Below are 19,558 nucleotides of genomic sequence, written 5' to 3' on the forward strand. Positions count from 1 at the left end.
AATATTTTACAATTTGATAAGCAAAAGACGCGCCGTGGGATCATTTTGATGAATTGCGAGGGCTCGGTCGTGGCGCGCTTTTATGGTCGTACCTTTTAATTTAACGGTAATCACTTTCCCCCCCTCCACGCAGTGGAAGCAGCAAGACTTTAATTTCACCTCAGAGACCTCTGCTCTGCACCGTGTCTGCTTTGATCAGGCCGACAAAAAAAGCTGGCATGCAGGAGGCAGCGTGCATGGGGACACGCTGGTGTGTGAGCAGCACAATCAACCTGGCAGGTTGTGCGCATTTGTGTGTGCACGTTCACATAATTTCTACTGCTAGAATAGGTTCATGTGTGTGTGTGTGGTTGTGTGTGTATCCTGGTGCTCTGGCCCCCTCTGCACTTCTCAACAGCTCCACAGCGCTGCAGGCGAGACAGCCATTAATGTCCAGTAATGAGCAGGAGCAGTGTCTCAGTCGTACCACCCACCAAACCCCCCTCAGGGCACAAGACACCCCAACATCCACACTGAGGCTCTGCAACTCCCACAGGAGTCAGGTCCAACAGTGGCACTGCCAAATTTTTATTCTGGCCTGTTTATCATCACAGTTTTCTCAAAAAAAGTTGGCAACTAATAACAACAAGGCTGTCAGTTAAACATTCCTCCATTTTTACAAATGTTTCTGCCTCTTTCTGCTCACTGAAAATGACCAGACTTGATAAAACACCCACGATCACGGCAATCAGAGTCACAGCATCACGATTCAAACCCATGATCGCATTAGAAGCCACTTTAACTCTTCCTAGGTAACATGGCTGATGATGTGAAGGCCTCTGCGGTGTCACAGGTGTCACACTTCTCTGCTCTGTCAGGTTTCCCTGCTGCGATGTCAGGTGATTAGAAAAAGTCAAACCAAACATTAGTCACCTTAATGTTTGTTGTCTGTTGCCTCACTCTAAGAAGCTCAAGTTGCTCAGGCTCTCCCTCCAAGCCCAGATATTCTGCTGTACCAGGTAACAACATTGTGCACTCCGATCCATCATCTAGATGACATAGGTATCAAAGGTTTTGTCCTTGTTAGAGAGTCTCACTTTAACAACTTTGGGCCTTTCTCAAACAAAATCTGGTGTTTGTTTTGCACGCTTTCTTTTTTCACACTCCCTTGCTTGCCCTCGCATCGATCCGCATAGACTGGACAAAAACAGACGCACAGACACCATGAAAATGAAACACTACAATTCCTGTGACAACTGATCAAGGTAGTCCCGGTCAGCCCCACGTGTCAATCACAGGATACAGAGGTTCAGCAAAACATGTGGGCATGTGAATTAATATTATCATTGATGACGTATGACACGCATTGCCAGGAAAGATTTGATCTGTCTGTTTAGACTGCAGGCGCATTGGCAGATATCTGATTTGTATCTGATTTATTTCCACATATAACGGGGGCCTGAATCTGATCTGACAATATCCGATTCCATGCATATTTGTCCCGTTTACACATTCATGTTACAGATCCAATCTGCGATCCTACACTACAGGCCTTGATGTCCAATTCCGATTTGTTGCCTAAATCCGATTTTTTGGACTGTCTATTTACATGTTCTATCACAAGTGACTCATATCGCTCTCTTTTTTCACACTCCCTTGCTTGCCCTCGTATTGATCCGCATAGACTGGACAAAAACAGACACACAGACACCATGAAAATGAAACACTATAATTCCTGTGACAACTGGCCAAGGTAGTCACAGGATACAGAGGTTCAGCAAAAGTCTCACAGAACAACCATGTGGTGTGCACATTAATACACTACATCCAGATATCAGTTCAGTCCTTTATTTTGGTAACTGAACAATGATGAACGCAGATCAACAAAATGTGAACAAAAGGTGGTGGATGTGAAAGCCCTGTCAATTAAGTAATTTTTTCTCAGGGCTTGAGACAGCAGAGAATCTATAAGGTTCTTCCTTGTGGAAGTAGATGTTAATCTGTTTCATCTGTAAAATTGGGTTTAAAAACTGTCCCAACGCATTATTACAAACTGGAAGGATAGTGGTGAACCATCACCTTCAACGAAGAAATGTTGTCAAATGTGACCACAGAGTCCAGACCTAACCACACTGAGAATCTTTGAAAAATGAATGCAACTCTGGACAGAAATAAATGTTGTGACATTGCAGAAGCTTATCGCAACGATGACACCGCAAATGCATTCCATAATCAAAGCTAAAGGCGGTCCAACGAAATATTACAGTGTGTGCCTTTTTTTTGGGGATGGGCAGTGTAAATGTTGTTTTCGAGGCAAATTCAGACACTGCTTGCTGAAAAACTGCCCCGACGGGAATGCGCATCAGCAGTTTTGCATGTATTTACCTCTAAAACAACTCTGTCTCGTAACATTCTGTTATTATCTCATGGCGTGGTGAATGTGCAGGTCACAACTTGTCCACCAGAGCGTTTTGGAGTTGTTGGATTGTGTATTTGATGAGTTTGATGAGGGAAACCAAGAAATCCCATTAGCCTCCTTAGCGTAGCTCTGAGCAGCTAGCGACTCTGCTCCGCTGTTCTAAAAAATAGCTTGCATTGACAATTAAAGGTAACGAACCTACTCCTAAGACTATAGGGATTATGGCAATGGGCTAATTTGCCAAAATGTTGAACAATCCCTTTAAATAAAGTGGACACATAAAGGTGTGTTGTGGCTGTGCTGTGGCCTATTTATACTCTACTTCTTGAGTTTGAGCATCGTTTCCGAGTGGTTAAAGAATTACTCACCAACAGAAAACAGCTACACTTTTAAGAAAAAAAATGAAACAAAGAGTAAAATGTTATATTTTTCTTCTCTTGGACTTGCGTGTCTCCATTACCCTACAATTAACAGGCTATAAGATACATCAGGATAGTGCCACCGTGATCTGGCAGGGTGCTGGTTGGCGCGAGCAGGGTGCTAATTTTCCCAGCGCTAAGAGCTGTAATTATGCAGACGCTGCTGGGCGCCCGCGAGGCGCTAACAACCTCCCGTTCCAGGCGACAGTCCCAACCTTTTATGAGCTCCTCAGCTGGTTCAGAGGCTAATGAAACTGTACGATTCGCCCCGGCTCGCACGCCCCTCTCCAAGCGTCGCTCCTGATCACGGTGTCATTATTTGGTGAAGAGGACCCGTGGCAGCCATTGTGCCGCACGGAGCACAATAGACTGAACCATCTGTAAAGAGCAGAGAGTGAGGGAGAGGAGAGAGGGGCACTTGACCTCCTCGCTGGCCTCGTCCTCTACCTTTCTGCATCTCTCCATGTAAATAGCATTTCTGGCTGTTGGGTGGAGAGTTCTCTCAGCCCTATCAAAAAAGAAAAAAACTCTGAAAACACAAAGAGGGATTCAGGTTGTCATGGCGAAAAGAAAATTCATAAAACGATGTGACCTGAGAAACTTCACTGTCATTCTTGTTTTTTTTAAATAAATAATTTATATATGTGATGTGTTCGTATTCCTTTCTAAAAGAAAATGCTGCTGAAACAGACTCCACTCTTCTGGGATGATTTGCTGGTTTTGGCACAAGGCCTGACTCACATGATGCTCATAAAAGGTGTGGAACAGGCCTGAGGTCTGGTAATGGTCTGGCATATGACGGAAACTGCAATAGCAAACATATATGAGAGCATCATAAGGAACTGGACCAACGGCAAACATGGCTGAGGGACAGAAAGGAGCGTGACGGAGTGGAGTCTGAATGACTGCCTCACAGCAAATTAATAGCATAGGATCACACTCAGACAGAGAGGGGAGCGATCAGATGAGGCCTGAATAATGACGCACACGCCGGCAATAATCTCTCACTAGCACACTATCTCAGTAGGTTACAGCAAGGACATGAGAGAGGAGGGAAAAAACTAGTTCTAGCTGACAAAGTAAGGCTGCGAAAGAGCAGGGATGAAAGTCTGTGGTGAAACGTGAGCGCTGCCGCTCTGAGATAAACATTTCCCCCCCCCCCCGTGCGTGCACCTGTAACCTCATTTGGACTCTCGGCTCCAGTGATATGACGTTTACGCGGCACGCCACGAGTGCATGTACAGAAAAGGGTGCGCCTCCACGATGCATTTCTGAAGGATGTGACGCTGTGAGAGGAGCTAAGCTGCAGAATCACTGAGCTTTCATTTGCAGCTGAGATACAGCCCAAGGAAAATGGGGAGCCTTTGGTACGAGGAGTCTCTTCTCTCTCCTCTCTCATCTCGCTTTATTTTCTTCTCTGCTCTGTTGCTCGGCTGCTCGCACTGAACTCAGAGCCACGTTACTCCCCTCCCACCCCTACCCCCCTCTATTTTTAATGGGAGAGTTTGGAAATGAGTGCTGGTTAAAAAAAAAAAAAAAACTGTATCTCACTTTTCTCTCTGTCTCCCCCGGCTGGTGTTTGCCAGAGATAAGCTTAGTAAAGAGTGTCTCTGTCTGCATGTCGACATAGAGTATACACCTCAGTGGCCGTGTCATTCATCTCTCTTTATTGCTGGCGCTCGTGTGTGTGACTGTGAGTGCGTGGTGTGTGTGTTTTTTGTATCTCTAACTTGTGAAGGATTCAGTCCTCTGTGGAAACTTTGAAACTTTAAACACTCTGCTGTACGTTTCCTCTCCGTTTCCTGGTGGACGGAGACACGGCCCGCCACCGACCAGGCTCCTCTGCCCTCAGCTGCAGCTCTGGCACCGTGCCCTGTGTTTTGCAGCGCTAGATCCGGCTTTCATGGAGAGTCCTTCAGCCTAGGTGACATCATTAGCTGCTTGTGGGCCACTGCGGGCCACTTGGCGCCGGTTCCTGCTTCGCTTCTGGGAAAAAAATGGGTCATTGTGAGTGACAGACAGACAGTGGCCGCGGGGAGCGAGCGAGATGGAGGGGTTATGCCGTGTGGCAGCGCGGTGATGCCCTTCAGACACCTGTGTCTGCGCTCACAAAGCGTTTTATCTATCAAGCAGAGGGACGTCTTAGGAACCAGAAAAACTGCTTTTGTGAGGAGTTTTCTCCGGGAATTCAAGTCTCAGGCCGGCTCCAGTGAGCTGACACTGCTCCCAAAGACTTTTCCCACATTCCTTAGAGGAACTAATAGTGGATATGACTGTGCCACCAAGAAAATTGGGAAATATGATGATAAGAATTATGATTTTACATCATAAAATGGACAAGAGCTGAAACAATTAGACAGCAGGACAGATAGAAAATTCGTCTCTATTGTAATTATTCATCTAAGTCACTGTCCGTTAGCTGCAAACATGATCACTGTATGAACACACTTTCAAAACCATAGTCAGCTTAAAGCAAGATTGTAAGGTTTCAAATTCTGTTTTCTGTGTTTTATAGTTATCGTGTAAGCTGCACCCGACGGGTTAAAACAAACACAATGATTTCTTGGTGAGCACAAATTGACCCAGATATGATGGAGCCAAGGCTAAAAAATAAATAAATAAATGAAGTATTTGCATTACTGTACCCCCTGCACTCACCCTGCGTCTGCTGAGAAGTCAGAGAATTATGGGAAGTCAGTTCACGGGAACGGCGGACCTGAGGAGGCCGGAGAGGAGAGTGGTCTCATCCATCTAACTGTCAGCATCTCACCAGGCTAAAATCACCAACTCTTCCTGTCTGTCCCTGCCCTCACTTCACCCCTCCTTCCTCCTCCATCTCTGCCTTCTATTGGCCTCCACACTCTTCACACACACACACACATATATATACAGATATATGCAGGCGCAAACACACACCCCTGCGGCACAGTAGCTGAACATTGTAATTTTAGCACAGCAGCTGTTTTTGCCTGCCATAAAAGTGACACCCCTCTAGCTCTTCTCTGGCTTCTTCCTCCTTCCTCCTCCTCTCCATCCTGACTCCTTCCCTGCACAAACACCATGTCCATCCATTTGTCCATATGTGCTGTGTGCGTAGCTCGCAGGCTGCAGCTTTTAACACAACGTGGAGTCCAAGTGCATCAGCTCTCCTAAGCCACTCGCAGACTGCCTGCAGCTCAGAGTATCTGGTTTATCTGCAGAAATGTGTGTGTGTGTGTAATGAGCGTGTGTGTTGACGTCGAACTTAGCTTGAACCAGCCTGTTCAGACAAAACTGCAACTTGAAAATGTGTCCCGGTGTTACACGTAGTGAAATATCGCCAAAAATTAAAAAAGGTTGTCCACGAGCAAGGAAACATACTCTCCGGATCCAGATGGGCTCTTTTCTCATTACCATTAGGGGTGGTGGCAACAGGGTTCCCATGGCAACCGCACAACTCCCAAACCCTGACCCCCGTCACATCTACTTAACAATCCCCCAGATGCCTAATTGTTTCCCTAATGACGCCGGGTCTAATGGGACTGTTTATGGTATTCATTTGATAGTGCTGGCCCAGTAATTAGACTACACCTCACTTCATTTAACAGCAGGGAGGAGGGACAGCGCCTGGTGGCACACGCAACAGCACAAGTGCATTTTTAAAAGGCGGTCCTGATGATGGAAGCGCGCACACACACACACAAACACACAAACACTTAGAGACACACACACAGAGAGGAGCTGCAGAGGCGACTGCGTTCATTCGGCGGTGGCACTTCGCATTCAGAGTGCTGCTCGTTTTCCTGCAGTGTCTCTTCCGCGGCAACACTTATCATCGCCCCGCACCGTCGGTCCCACTGTCCTGTATAGTGTTGTCTCGCGCTGGCAAAAGGCCTTCGATCAATACCAATGAGTTCTCTCAAAGTGAAACAAAAAAAAAAAGATGCTGAATTCGTGCTGGTTTGCTTATCGTAACACCCCTCCAGATAAGAGACGGAGCAAAACGCCTCCAGTGCAGATGTGAAAGTGGCTCCGCACAATAAAAAAGTCTCATAAAGCAAAGCATCGTCCAGGGCGGTGTGGACAGAAACGCTGATACAGGACAGTCATTCCAAAGAGTCTATTTGACCACTCCCCTGATCATACACTCAGCCGGCGCTTCATTAGCCACTGTTAGCTTAGTTATTTAGATTTGCTGTGTTTGTGAAAATGAGAAAAAAACAGAAAAACCTCTATTTGTGCTCAAGCCAGCCGAAACTGATCAATCCAAACAATTTCTAATAAGTCTAATTTGAGTTCTTCATGTCTCTTCAGCGAGAAAAAGTCATTCCTATTCAAGAAACAGCAGGATACCGCTCAAAGCTCCCGAATCTGCCAAGTCAGCCAGCTTCAGCTTTGGAGTAGAAAGCATGTTTACATACTGTGGCTGTGCTAGCGGTTTCTCTGCATGCAGGGTGAGAGAAAAAAAAATATTACGCATGCTTCACAATCTGTGGTGTTGAAATATTCAAGCTCTATCTCTATCTCTCTCTCTCTCTGTGCCTCCAAAACTTTTCAAATCTGTTTCATGTGTGACGCTGAAGCCCTGTGTCTCTGTGTCTCTGTCCGTGGTGCTGAAACTTTCCAGCCTGCTCCACTTGGCTCTCTGTCTGAGGTGCTGAATCACTCCAGTCCTCTTTGTTCTGAGCTCACTCCTTGCCTACTATACAACGTACTATGTTCACTGTCAAGCAATTGGCTGTGACATTTCACTCCACGCTAACAAACCCTACGATGCAATGCGTCATGTTTCATAGATGTGGAAATTACAGCTGTGCGACATCACACTGTGGTTTAAGTGTCTATTATAAGTAAAGACTCCAGGAAAAGAGACTCATCCATGTCCAATGATACCTGGAGACTAGAGTCACACAATACTGGAAACAGAGAGTGAGTCGGTAACAGAGACATATGCTGCGTTCAAGACAACTCGGAAGTTGGGAAAAAAACGAGCTCCGAGGTGTAAAAAATGAATTGAACGGCATCGAACTACAGGTCGGAAACTCGGGTATCATATCAGAGCTCCGACTTTCCGACTTGAAATCCCCACAACATCAAAACATGGCAGCCCTCGTCTTAAACGGTTAGAATTTAGACATTTTAAGTTATTTGTTGAGGTTTGAATGCATATTTTTGTGTATTATTGCAGTAGCCTCTATGAAATACGTTTATATTAAGCTGTGATTGTTGTATGGTGTGAAATTGTGTTCCTCCTATGTGACAGGAATAACGTTTAACTGTTATCAAGGCTATAACATTATATGTGCACTCATCTGCGGCGTCTCCTCTCCTCCAAAATAAACATAATTTACTGCTGCATTTATTTTTCGTATTCAGCGATGAGCCACAATACGCCAAACTTCCTTCAGGTATCCATGTTTTTTTTTCTCCCGAGTTCCTGCAGCGTGAACGCAATGATGTCGGAAGTCGGAAATTTTCGAGTTGGGAATCCCGACCTCCAAGTTGTTATGAACGCAGCATTAGTCAGGGTCTGTCCGTCTCTCTCCGTCCTCCCCTGCAGATACACATCACTCCACTTTGTTTCTTACCGTCAGGAAGGAGAGGTTGCGGTTTTGGTCGATGTTGGTGATCTCCAAATTGCCCATGACCACTTCACAGTTCTCGAAGAGCTTCTTCAGGGTGCGGTACTGCTGGTCCAGGTCAGACAGGGTGCTCAGCTTGTTCTCCGTGCCGGGGCAAACTGGAGGCAGAGACAGAGAAATGGGATCCATTAAAATATGACGACACACTGGAAAAAGTTCAACCACAGAGAATTCAAATGCAAAGGAAGTGTATAAATGTTTGCGTCTTGATCACCTGTGGTAGACTACCACACATCCCCGACACAGATAGGTTAAGGGATTTTTTTTCCAATGAATAACTGATGTAAAATATGATACATTTCTTTTCCCTGGAGTTTTTCTAGGAGCTTCAATCTAGCAAATGGACTGCACTTACAGGGGTTTTAACTGAAGTGCCAGTCTGCAAATGCACGGTTGAACAGCTGCTGTACGGCACATTTTCTGAAAAATGTTGGAATCAGTAATATAATGGATGAGAGAGAGGTCAGAAAAGACAAAGAAACATCCAGGATTTGAGATTTTTTTTTAAATTTTGAGACAAAAGTGTGAAGGACAGACAGAAGAGAGGCGGAGAAGAATGGACACACACACACACAAAGGCCGCGACGTCGTGTAAATTGCTGGAAAGAGTGCCGAGTGTGGCAGACGTGACCCTCAACAATGAGAGTCAAGACTGAGGCAGGGACGACGAGTGGGGTGAGAGGGGTGGATATCATTTCTCTGAGGCACTGACCTACAGTCTGGGTCTGGCACCGGCACACTGTTTAATCAAAGATATTCAAATTGCATTGGTTGACCTTTACAGAGGGTTTCACTTGGAGACTTTACTCGGCTGACGAGATTACAAGACTTTGAAGATATTATAGCGGATGGAAACAGCTCAATTGGTGCGAGGGGAAGACCGGGCAAATTGGAGCGGGGAGGGTTTTACTGTAGGTTTTTAGCCACACACACACACACACACACACACACACACACATACAAATAGAGCCATTAAAGTGTAGCCACACACCTGTCTCTCACATCTTTCACAGCTTCCAGTATTTCCTGGCAAACATCTAATGCCAACGGTGCCTTCAACTGCAGCCCATCGGCGCCGAGCTCTAATTATGATTCCAGCCTTTAGAAGGTCCAGAAACGATGCAAGGCACTAATGATGATGTCGTCCGTGGCCAATTTGCACACAGGCCTTAAGTCAAAGAGTGGCTGTTTGTACGATTTCAGGAGAATAAGAAATTAAAAAAGCCAAAGGAAGTTGTGAGTGGCTGACAAAAGAGGAGGAAGAGGACAGAGGTAATCATGTGTCTGCTCTCTTTGCAAAAACAAGCAAATAGATTCAGTAAATACTTCTGATGGCCTGCAGTGGTGATGCTAAAAGCATGACCATCAGCTATTGCAGCTTTAGTCCATCACAGCCCAACCTCAACTTCCTCAGCCTGGAAGTTTGGATGGATTTCGTCTCAGTGTGTTATTATTATTATTATGAAAATAAATGGCTGCAGCTACACGTGCTTTGTCTGTTTCTACTCAAAGTTTTACATGAGGGGCGTCGATTGGTGCAGGAGGTTAAGTAGGTGCCCCATGTATAGAGGCTACAGTCCTCAATGCAGACGGCCCTGGTTCGAATCCCGCATCGGGCAGCCCTTTCCCACATGTCATTCCCCCTCCCTCTACCTCCCCATTTCCTGTTTCTCTCAACTCTTCTATCTAATAAAGGCGTGAAAAGCCAAAAAAATATACTTAAAAAAAAAAAAAAATTATATGAAATACAAAAAAGAAAAAAAGAAAACCTTGCCATTTTGGGGGTGTAGGACCAGAACATTCTGTAGCTTCCAGCAAATTGGTGTCTGACTGAAGCTTCTCTTAAATGTCTTGTAAGTATTTTTATTATCTTCACTTAGATACTTTGGTTATAAGTGAGAGAAATGGTGTCTGTAAGTGAGTCAGCACCATCATCTGTCTTTCACCCTTTGTCATATCTTTTAAATAGACATGCTGTACATCTTTTGTCAGCCAGAGTTCATATTCTCCGCACCGAGGAGGAGAATTTCCGAAAAGACAGAACAAGATGAGAGAGGAAAAAAACAAAAAAAACAATGGGCTGCTGCATAGTTGAACTTGCCCCTATATTGAACAACACTGAGAGCTCATAAACTCCCATATTGCTTTATGGATCGTTGGCTCTGCAAAGATGAGCGCTCTCCTTCTCCTCTGTGATCCTCCATATTGCTGTGGGTACAGACTGTGTGGGACACAATGGCAGCGGAGGGACCTGAGCTATGGTGATAAATGAGATTTGCTGACCACACGCACACGCACACAGATGAGTTATTAGATGAAATGATTTAAGAGCAGCTACAAACTCAAAGGAAGTGTGCGCAAGGGTTTGAAATTGGTGAGATCAATAAGCTTAGTGCGTGTTTGTGTTTGTGTACAGGTGTGTGTGGAGGTGAAAGGGTGAGCGGGCTGTCTGTAATAATCTGTTATTGAAACCTACTGGCAGGTGCGCGGGTTTATGTCCGTGTGTGTGCGGTGGTAAAAGATCAGAGGGGAGAGGTGAAAAGTCAGGAGAAAACAACTCTCAAAAACCAATATCACACACAAAAATAAACACACACACACAGACAAAGAGGAGAAATGGGTGAGTAAGCAAGGTAAGGCCAGGCTAAGGAAATAGAGAGCCGGGGAGACGGAGGAAGAAAGAGAGACACAATCTTGTACTAGTGAGAGTGGGAATGACGTCCGGGGGCATTAGCATTCATATCGGCGCGCTTTACTGTAAACGCTCTTTTTCTGGGCTCATTTCGAGAGCAACAAGATCCATCTGCTTTACCTCATCCTCTCTCTCTTGTCCTCATTTCTTTTTCTCTGCCCTTAGACTTCTATTTCTCCATCTCTGCCCTCTCTCTCTGTCTCCCTCCATCCTTCTCTAGACAGTGTAGGTATTGAGTCTTTTTTTTCTCCCCCCGTTAATGCAGTTGGTGACACCAGGTCCATGTCCACTTGACAGCTCCAGTGTGTGTGTGTGAGCAGATTTCTGCCAGTCAGGGCGACAGGAGCAGCTCCAACTCTCCAAAACAACAAGATTTACAAGAATGCTTCTCTTGCACTTTTTTTTTCTTTTTAATGGAAACTCTCCTCAACACAAAACTAAAAAAAACAAACCTGTAAACTTCAATATCAGAGGTCAAATAAAAAATTGACAGTCCATGCAGTGCTGTGTTGCAGCAGTGGACTATTGCTGAGCAGGTTTCTCTTAGAACTGTATCTGAGTCACACACTGCAGAGTGTAGGTTGACGGTTCATAAGAGTCCATAAAGGTGGATTTGTTTTTTTAATGTGGGATCATGCTTTAGGTGAAAGAAGTATTGTTCCCATGGTTACAACCACACAAGTTGTCATGGTTAGATGACTGTTAGTAGGCAACAACAGGCCTCTGTGCTGCGTTTAAAGACTGACTGCATGGCAGCAACGTGACCAGACCGTGCTGGAGCGTTTTTTTTTTCTCTCTTCAGGAGTCGTTTCAAACCTCAGCACTCCTCTTGCACTCTGTTCCCGCTCCACCAGGCTCCTGTTTGAGTTTGAACGCATTATAAAATAAACAAAACAAAAACCTTCTTAGCAGCATAACCCAGTTTTGCTGCTGGCGCGTTCCCTTCAAGTTGCTTTTCTGGCTGAAACCTTCTTTAATCTCCCTAAATTGAATTACAACTTAATCCCGTCTCGCGCCATTCTCCCCGGAACAGACAAACGACTTTAGCAACAATGACGGAGCCTCCTTGTGTTTTCGGGGAGCTCGAGTGATTAACACGGGACGGGCACCTGCAGAGAAACGCCTGTACGTTGTGCATGCCGCCATGTAAACACGCTGGTTTTTGGAGGAAGAGCTCATTCCTGTGAGGTATGAGACATCTCACTTATTCTCACTGACATGTTGTACCGTGTTTGTTCCCATCTGTCTGGACTCCTTCCTCCTTCTTCTTTGTTGCTATTCGCACTGCATCTACTGTCTTATCACGTCTGTCCTCCTGTCGCAGTTTTACACCCTTGTGTTTGCATTACCAATAACTTAATACAGCTCCATTATGCCATGAAGAATAGTAAACAGGGAAGCTGTTATCAATTAGATAAAATAGAGGGAGGTTAAATGGGTGGATTTTTTTTTCTTCTGTTGAGCAGGAAAATGACTATATAGGGAGATAATAACTTCATTTAAATACATTGAATCGCTAATCCAGAGAAGATGCAGAGCACAAAGTGTCAAAGGTGGGGTCCAAGCTGAGAGATTGCAGCTCTAATGTCTGAGTAGTCTGTAGAGGTGAATCTACTTTTAAAGGGATAGTTCAACATTTTGGCAAATAGGCCCATTGCCATAATCCCTATAGTTTTTAGCAGTAGGTTTGTTACCTTTAATTGTCAGGGCAAGCTATTTTTAGAAGGGCAGAGCAGAGCCGCGAGCTGCTCAGAGCTACGCTACGGAGGCTAATGGGATTTCTTGGTTTCCCTCATCAAACTCATCAAATACATAATCCAACAACTCCAAAACGCTCTGGTGGACAAGTTGTGACCTGCACATTCACCACGCTATGAGATAATAACAGAACGTTACCAGACAGAGTTGTTTTCGAGGTAAATGGAGATACTGCTTGCCGAAAAACTGCCCCTGATGGGAATGTGCATCAACGGTTTGTTTTGCATGAATTTCCCTTGACAACTCCACCAAAACCAAGAAATTCCATCAGCCTCCGTAGCATAGCTCTGAGCAGCTCACGGCTCTGCTCCGCCGTTCTAAAAATAAATTAATAAATTAAAGGTAACAAACCTACTCCTAAAACTATAGAGATTATGGCAATGGGCCAATTTGCCAAAATGTTGAACTATCCCTTTAAAATAACTTTTATTCTAATGACAAATAATCTGATTCCTGACTAGTAGCAGTCACAGCCAAGTGGATATACATTTACTCAGTGGAAAAGGCTGTGACCTCTGGATGGGCGCCTCAATGGCTGACTGAGTGGGCGGAGCAGCAGCTGCAGGGTTCGGCAGAGCAACATGGACGTGACATAAGGAACACGGAGCCGGGTCAAAGCTCTGGCACAAGGTCAGGCCTCTGTTCACTGTCGAGTGGTGGATTTCCAGCACAGAAACATGACAAACACACACACAAACTATATCTTGTGTAGCCTATATGTTATTGTTTTTGCCTCTGGCTATGGATGAGTACCAGGTTTGTTACTTTTATTGATACCGACTGAATTCCCACAGTAAACCAAGTATCAATTCAGGTAAAATCAAACTGTACCACATTTCAGTACCTGAGCTCTTGTATCTGTGAGATAGTGGAGTGTCTGGTTGACGCACAGTGCATTGCCCCTACTTGCACTTACTTGGTTAAATAAAGGTTTAAAAAATCTGCTGTGGTCTTGCCAGTTTCTGTTTAGAGAACCTGAGTTTCACAAAACCATTTTCCTCTAAAACAATGAGGAAACTATCTCAAGTGTCCACTTGATAAACAGCATGCATGATGTAGGAGTCTGTGGCCATCAAACATCTTAATGCATTCACTCAGACACTTGAGGTGTTTTTTTCTTTTTTTCCCCTGAGAGGACAAAGCAGAGCGATCTGAGTCTGCAGTGATGTATTATCTAGTAAACTGTGCTGAGGATTTACAAGGATGTTTGTTAACAGTTTATCTGACGGTGGTGTGAGTGCTGGGATGTAATACAATACAAGTCTTTTGAGTGGAGGAGAACTAAGATTGAATGATGGACCTCATGGATTTGTATGTGGGTTTGGAAGTTGCACGACCCTCTGAGTTCTTCGGGGACAAAGTGAGGTCAGAGCCGAACGCGGCGCGAGGACACACACGACTGCATCATCCTTCACACATGTGAAGTGGAACACGACTCCGATTTGAAAAGTATTTTCCACCTTACTTCTACTGCTTCAGCACAGCCTGATCAATATCACTCAGAGCAAATAAACCAAGGTTGAAAAACAATAAATAGGCCTACATTTTCAAGTGTTAAGAACATTTACTAAATCCTGGAGATGAAGATGTGACCTCACTGCTGACTGTGTTGTTTTCTCATACATCTCTTATGGAATATTTACATTTGTTTTACCTGCTTATTTGGCCTATTTGTCTTTAAATGTGCTATAGAGGTGAAGCTGAAGGACGGACAACTGGAAGATATGAGCTTCAGGTCCTGCAGGTATAACCGGTGGTGTGTGTGGTTGACACACAACTACACATTTTCTTCTTTTTTTTTCTTTTCTTGATTCAATTCGAGTCAGTGGAAGTGTTTTCAGAGCTGCACAGTGTGGGTTTGAACATTTCTCCTCTATGAGCTGCAATTGCATTCAGGAGAAGCTCCTGTCCATCCCTTCACCACACACACATCAGCTGACACACACCCACGCGCCTGGCTTTAAACGAATCCAGGAGCCTGGACCACATCAATGGTGGATGGTTATTACCAAGCCCACCAGCCTCCGCCCTCCTCCTCCTCCTTAACATCATCATCACCATCATCATCATCATCACAGTCCTGAGGTGGTGCTGACGTGGCAGCCGTGCAGCTTATAGGCTCAGCACTCACATGCTGCTTTGCTGTGTATGAAATGAACAGTTTCACTCCAAAATGAGCAAGAAAAAAAAAAAGAAATCAGCTACTCTTAGAAAATGACTGATAGCACAAATTAAACTCTGGTATGGTACCTTTTTTTTTTTTTTTTTTTTAGTTGCCCTTGGTTAATAGAATGGCAAAACTTTTACAGACAGTTAATAATGAATGTGAAATTTATGATATTTCAGGGCTTTTATGTACATTTTAATACTTTGCTATTATATATGGAACTCCTCGAAAACGTATAAAAAGGTCAGTGTGACCTCTTGTAAGTTTTTTTAATGCGCTCAGGTTAAATAATTTCATTCATATTTCAGAAATGAGTTCATGCTCAGTTCACCAAGTTCTGCCAGAGCCACAGAAACAATTACATGATAAAATTATTACAAAGGGAATCTGAAAAAGAGGAGAGTTGATTTAACCAAATGTTAGATATAGAAAAGCAGAGGGAAAACATCAGCTCTCTTCCACCTCCATATTATATACTACTAATTTATACATTGTGGTGGTTTTGTGTGGGACATTCTGGCCTCCAACTCTCTTAAATGTGGTGAAATATCCTCCATCAGTTACCTGGGATATGAGAATAGCAGAAGACAGTGTGGGAGAAACCTGACACATTTAAGAAGAACTGTCATTAGTTTGGGTCCTGCCTGCTTTAGTATGACTTTAACTTCAAATGGTCCCTGACAGATCTCGGCGGCTGATCTGGGGCCAGCGGGGTTTCACATCCATCAATCATCTCTCAGCAGGAGCCCTTCCCCTTCACGCTCGCCAACCCCCCCGTACCTCCTCTTCCTCTTCCTATTGCCCTGATTTTTCTACCCACTTCTCCATCTTTACCTTTAACTTGTCTTCTTTCTTCCTCCTCCTTGTACCCCATTCTTCCCTCTTTATCCTCTTTTCCCTTCCCTTTCCTTTGTATCCTTATCATCTAGCCCTGCAGACTTTATCACTTATCATTCCACACACACACACACACACATTATAAAAATCTCCTAAAGGTGAAAGTGTCAAAACTCACAAATGCACATTCACCTCTGTACACATGAACACTGGCCCTCCTCCATCAAGAGGGCAATCATCTCTCAGCAGGCGCTGGGATATCACCTGCTACACTGACACAGGTGGGTGTGTGTGTGTGTGTGTCATTTGTATAGCAGATGTGTGTATGTGTGTGCGTGAGTCAGACGCAGGTTTAATGACTCGTCCCAGCCAATTTTCAGCCGGTGGCTTCTCTTTGTGGGGAAATGAGGTTTGTAGTTAATGTAGCACAGAAGGGCTGCCTGTGATCATGTGTGTATATGTGTGTGTGCATGCGTGCGTGTGTATGTGTGTGTGTGTGTGTGTGTTAGTTCCAGTGAGTTGACTCCAAGCAGAATATTAGGAGGAACCATATGGGAGAAATCATTATGAAGGAAGGTTGGAGAACATTTCTGCCACGAGGCCTGTGTGTTTCAATATCGTATCTAAGGAGGGATATGCCTTTGGTGTAAATGTGTGTGTCTGTGTCTGTGTCTGTGTCTGTGTGTGTGTGTGCTTATTGTGCTTGCTCAAGTGTGTTTAGCTTTGTTCTTCTTTTATAAATCACATTATGGTGTGTGTTGTGTGAGATTTACTAACTTGAGTATTCGCAGCACGGTGGTCGCCTTCGAATTGTGTACAAAGTGAAGTGGCGTGTCACAAATACAACACGCCACAGAGATAATGAAACACATACACACACACACGATGCACAACAGCTGCTGTCCGTACTGTCATTTTGCCCACCAAAAAGAAAAACACACACACACAGAAGCAACATCACCCATGCAAAAAAAACATCCTGTGTGTAAGTGAACATGCACGGCTGCACATGTAAACACACACACACACACAGACAGTCAGAGGACTGGGGTGGGGGTGGGGGTGGGGGGTGTGGGGGGGCTCCCAGAGGAGGAAATAAGTTTGGGTTGGATGTAATGAGCAACTGAAAGGCAAATGAGCCCTTCAGTGTGACGGCCTCTATCTAAACCCAGACAGCCGTTGTCTAGGGAGACGCTTTATTGCTGAGAGAATCCAAAATGTCATTCATCTATCTGTACTCGGTCACCGGCCTCCCTCCCCCCTCCATCCCCCTCCAACTCATTCCACTGCTGTCATTTTTTTCTTCCTCTTCCTATTTTTTTCCCCGAACTCCACGTCTCCTCCTCCTCCTTCTCCTTCGTCATTCCACGTCTTCCTCTCCTCCTCCAACCATCACTCACTCACTCGAGTTACATCTCGTCTTTCTCCTCCCCATGATCTTTTCCCGCGACTTCTAAACTTCCAACTTTTATCAAGACACAAAAACAAAACCATTCCTACCAGCGACCCCCGACTTTCATTTCCAATAGAGTCATATTTGAGCAGGAGGATGGACTGTATTTAGCTGTGTGCTTCTGTTCATGACCTTTTTTGTCACCTCACCACCCCTCAGTAAAATTAACATGAACATATTCTATCTACAACACTATTAGTTAAAGAGAAGCACATGGAACAAATGTTGGGCTTTTTTTTTCATAACTTACTTTCATTTTCCATTTTCAAAAAGTAATTTGTGTCACAGTCCAACTGCTTTCATTATAGATGAAATTGCTAATTACTTATTTGATTCATTTATTAACTTTTTTGCCTAAAAATGTCAGACAATAGTTAATCATTTAAAAAAGAACACACACACCCAGAGCTTAAATATACAGTACGGTTAAAAATGACCCAATGACTTCTTAAAGCAACAAATCAGCTCATACTGATGTGTTGGCACTTACATTAAATGATGATAAACAAATGTGCGGGTTTGTTTCCACGGTAACAAAGAGAAGAACAAACTAATGGTGGAGATTTCTTTGTCTTAGGCCTGGTCTAACAACTGGGCTCGTCTTCTCACTCGGATGTGGAGTGAGACAAGTACTGATGATGTTTTGCCAGTATACCTGAAAAGCAGCCAAGAGACATGTAGTGTTTGGAAGACGGAGACCGACTCTGGAGTTTGTTTGAAGATATTCTGGCAAATACGGAGGGAACTCGAGCCTCGAGACAAAACTCGAGGAAGTAGTAGACAAAACAGGAGGTTCTGTGAAAAATGTACATCACCGCATCATTTCATTGAAAAATAACTCCTGGGAAGCTTTGAACACCACAATTTGCTGATGTGTAACAGCGTGCGTAAGGCGGGTGGTGTGTTTTTTTTCCCAGCACATCAAGGCTTGGAACACACAGACTCTGCAGTCTGGCTCCTGACCACTTATTGTAGCCGTAGGCGCAAAGATTCAATGGAGACGATGGGCTGAAAACATGGCAGCGGCTTCAAACGCTCCGCTGCGTCTTGAACCCGATCCCAGTCTGCCGGAATACGCTTGAAAACCCAGCGCCAGGAGGAAAATATGGAACTATTTTGTTTCACAGAGCCGGCCAAGATGGATGCCCAACCACGAAGCTGACACGGGTGTGTGTGAGTTGCTATAAAACTCGTCCAAGTCAAGTGTGAACGCTGGTTTGAGTTTACAGGCATTGACTTTGGTTTGTCATCTAATATCCCTGCTTCTTCTGCTTCTTTCATCCTTACATCACGCTCCTCTCCTCCTCCTCCTCAACCCTTTTTGTCTTTTTGTTTTTAATTCCACGCAGCCACTCCATTCATCTCTGGCAAAATCAATAGCCATTCGCTGGCGTGCTGCGGTTGAGGGATGTAAATAGCAGAAATCTGACATTCGCAGGATATAAAACAACTGGCTTTCGATATAATCAACAGCGGTGCCGCTGCCATCCCTCAAACAATCCATAGCCTTATTAAAAAGGGGCCAATAATTTAGCCCTGTGTGCCGGCGATGGAGGGAGCACGACAATAGCGTCTGATGAGTCAGGAATTGTGGCGATGACAGGGCGAGGAGCGATGGGAGGGGTGCGGACAGAGCATGTGGTAATTCATATTAGTGTTTACAGTCATATTATCTGTGTGTGCATTATTTTTTTTTGTTTTACAGATCACTCTTGTGTTGCTGTGGATTTATTTCAGCCAGTTCCACCTCTCTAACTTTTCATTTGTGTTTTTATCATAGCAAAGCTTAAAAAATTGATGATCCTAATTAATTTGAATACATTCATAGACGTACAGGCTGGATTCCGACTCTCGTGAATCACCCTGGAGTCAAAAATGTAGACGAAATGATCAAAACCCTGTCTTCCCTAAAAGCTTTTCCATTAAAAGACGTCTCCCTCCTCCGTCCACGACAGTAGGGAGAGCACAAAGAGACGGCAAGAAGTGAGGAGAAAGCGAGAGAAGAGGATAAACAAAGGAGAGCCAAAAGACGTGAAGAAAAGGCCAGAGAGCTGTCAGGGAGGGAAGCGTCGTCGCAACTGAGATGAAAATACAGACAAAAGCTGCTGCAACAGACGGAGCGTCTGGAAAGAGACGCTTGCTGAAGGAGAAATGCTCGCCGGAATATTTTCTGATGCGTTTGTGACCATTATTTGTGCATGCAGTCTTAAAAA

The 19,558-nt window shown here is 44.5% G+C and overlaps 1 protein-coding gene across 5 annotated transcripts in view; it reads right to left on the bottom strand.

Annotated features, from left to right (window-relative positions):
* Positions 1 to 19,558, bottom strand: part of LOC146990836 (receptor tyrosine-protein kinase erbB-4-like) — a 215,932-nt gene that overhangs the window by 101,303 nt on the left and 95,071 nt on the right. For all 5 annotated transcript variants that reach the window (XR_015037761.1, XM_085800082.1, XM_085800090.1 and 2 more), the window contains exon 2: positions 8,385 to 8,536. Coding sequence is in view for 4 of the 5 variants with exons in the window: in XM_085800082.1 (XP_085656208.1) it covers positions 8,385 to 8,536 (152 nt within the window). In the remaining variant the exon portion in view is untranslated. The remainder of the gene's footprint in view (positions 1 to 8,384; positions 8,537 to 19,558) is intronic.

This window comes from Trachurus japonicus, chromosome 2 (genome assembly GCF_045865225.1).
Source record: "Trachurus japonicus isolate A0001 chromosome 2, Traja_1.0".
Lineage (NCBI taxonomy): Eukaryota > Metazoa > Chordata > Actinopteri > Carangiformes > Carangidae > Trachurus > Trachurus japonicus.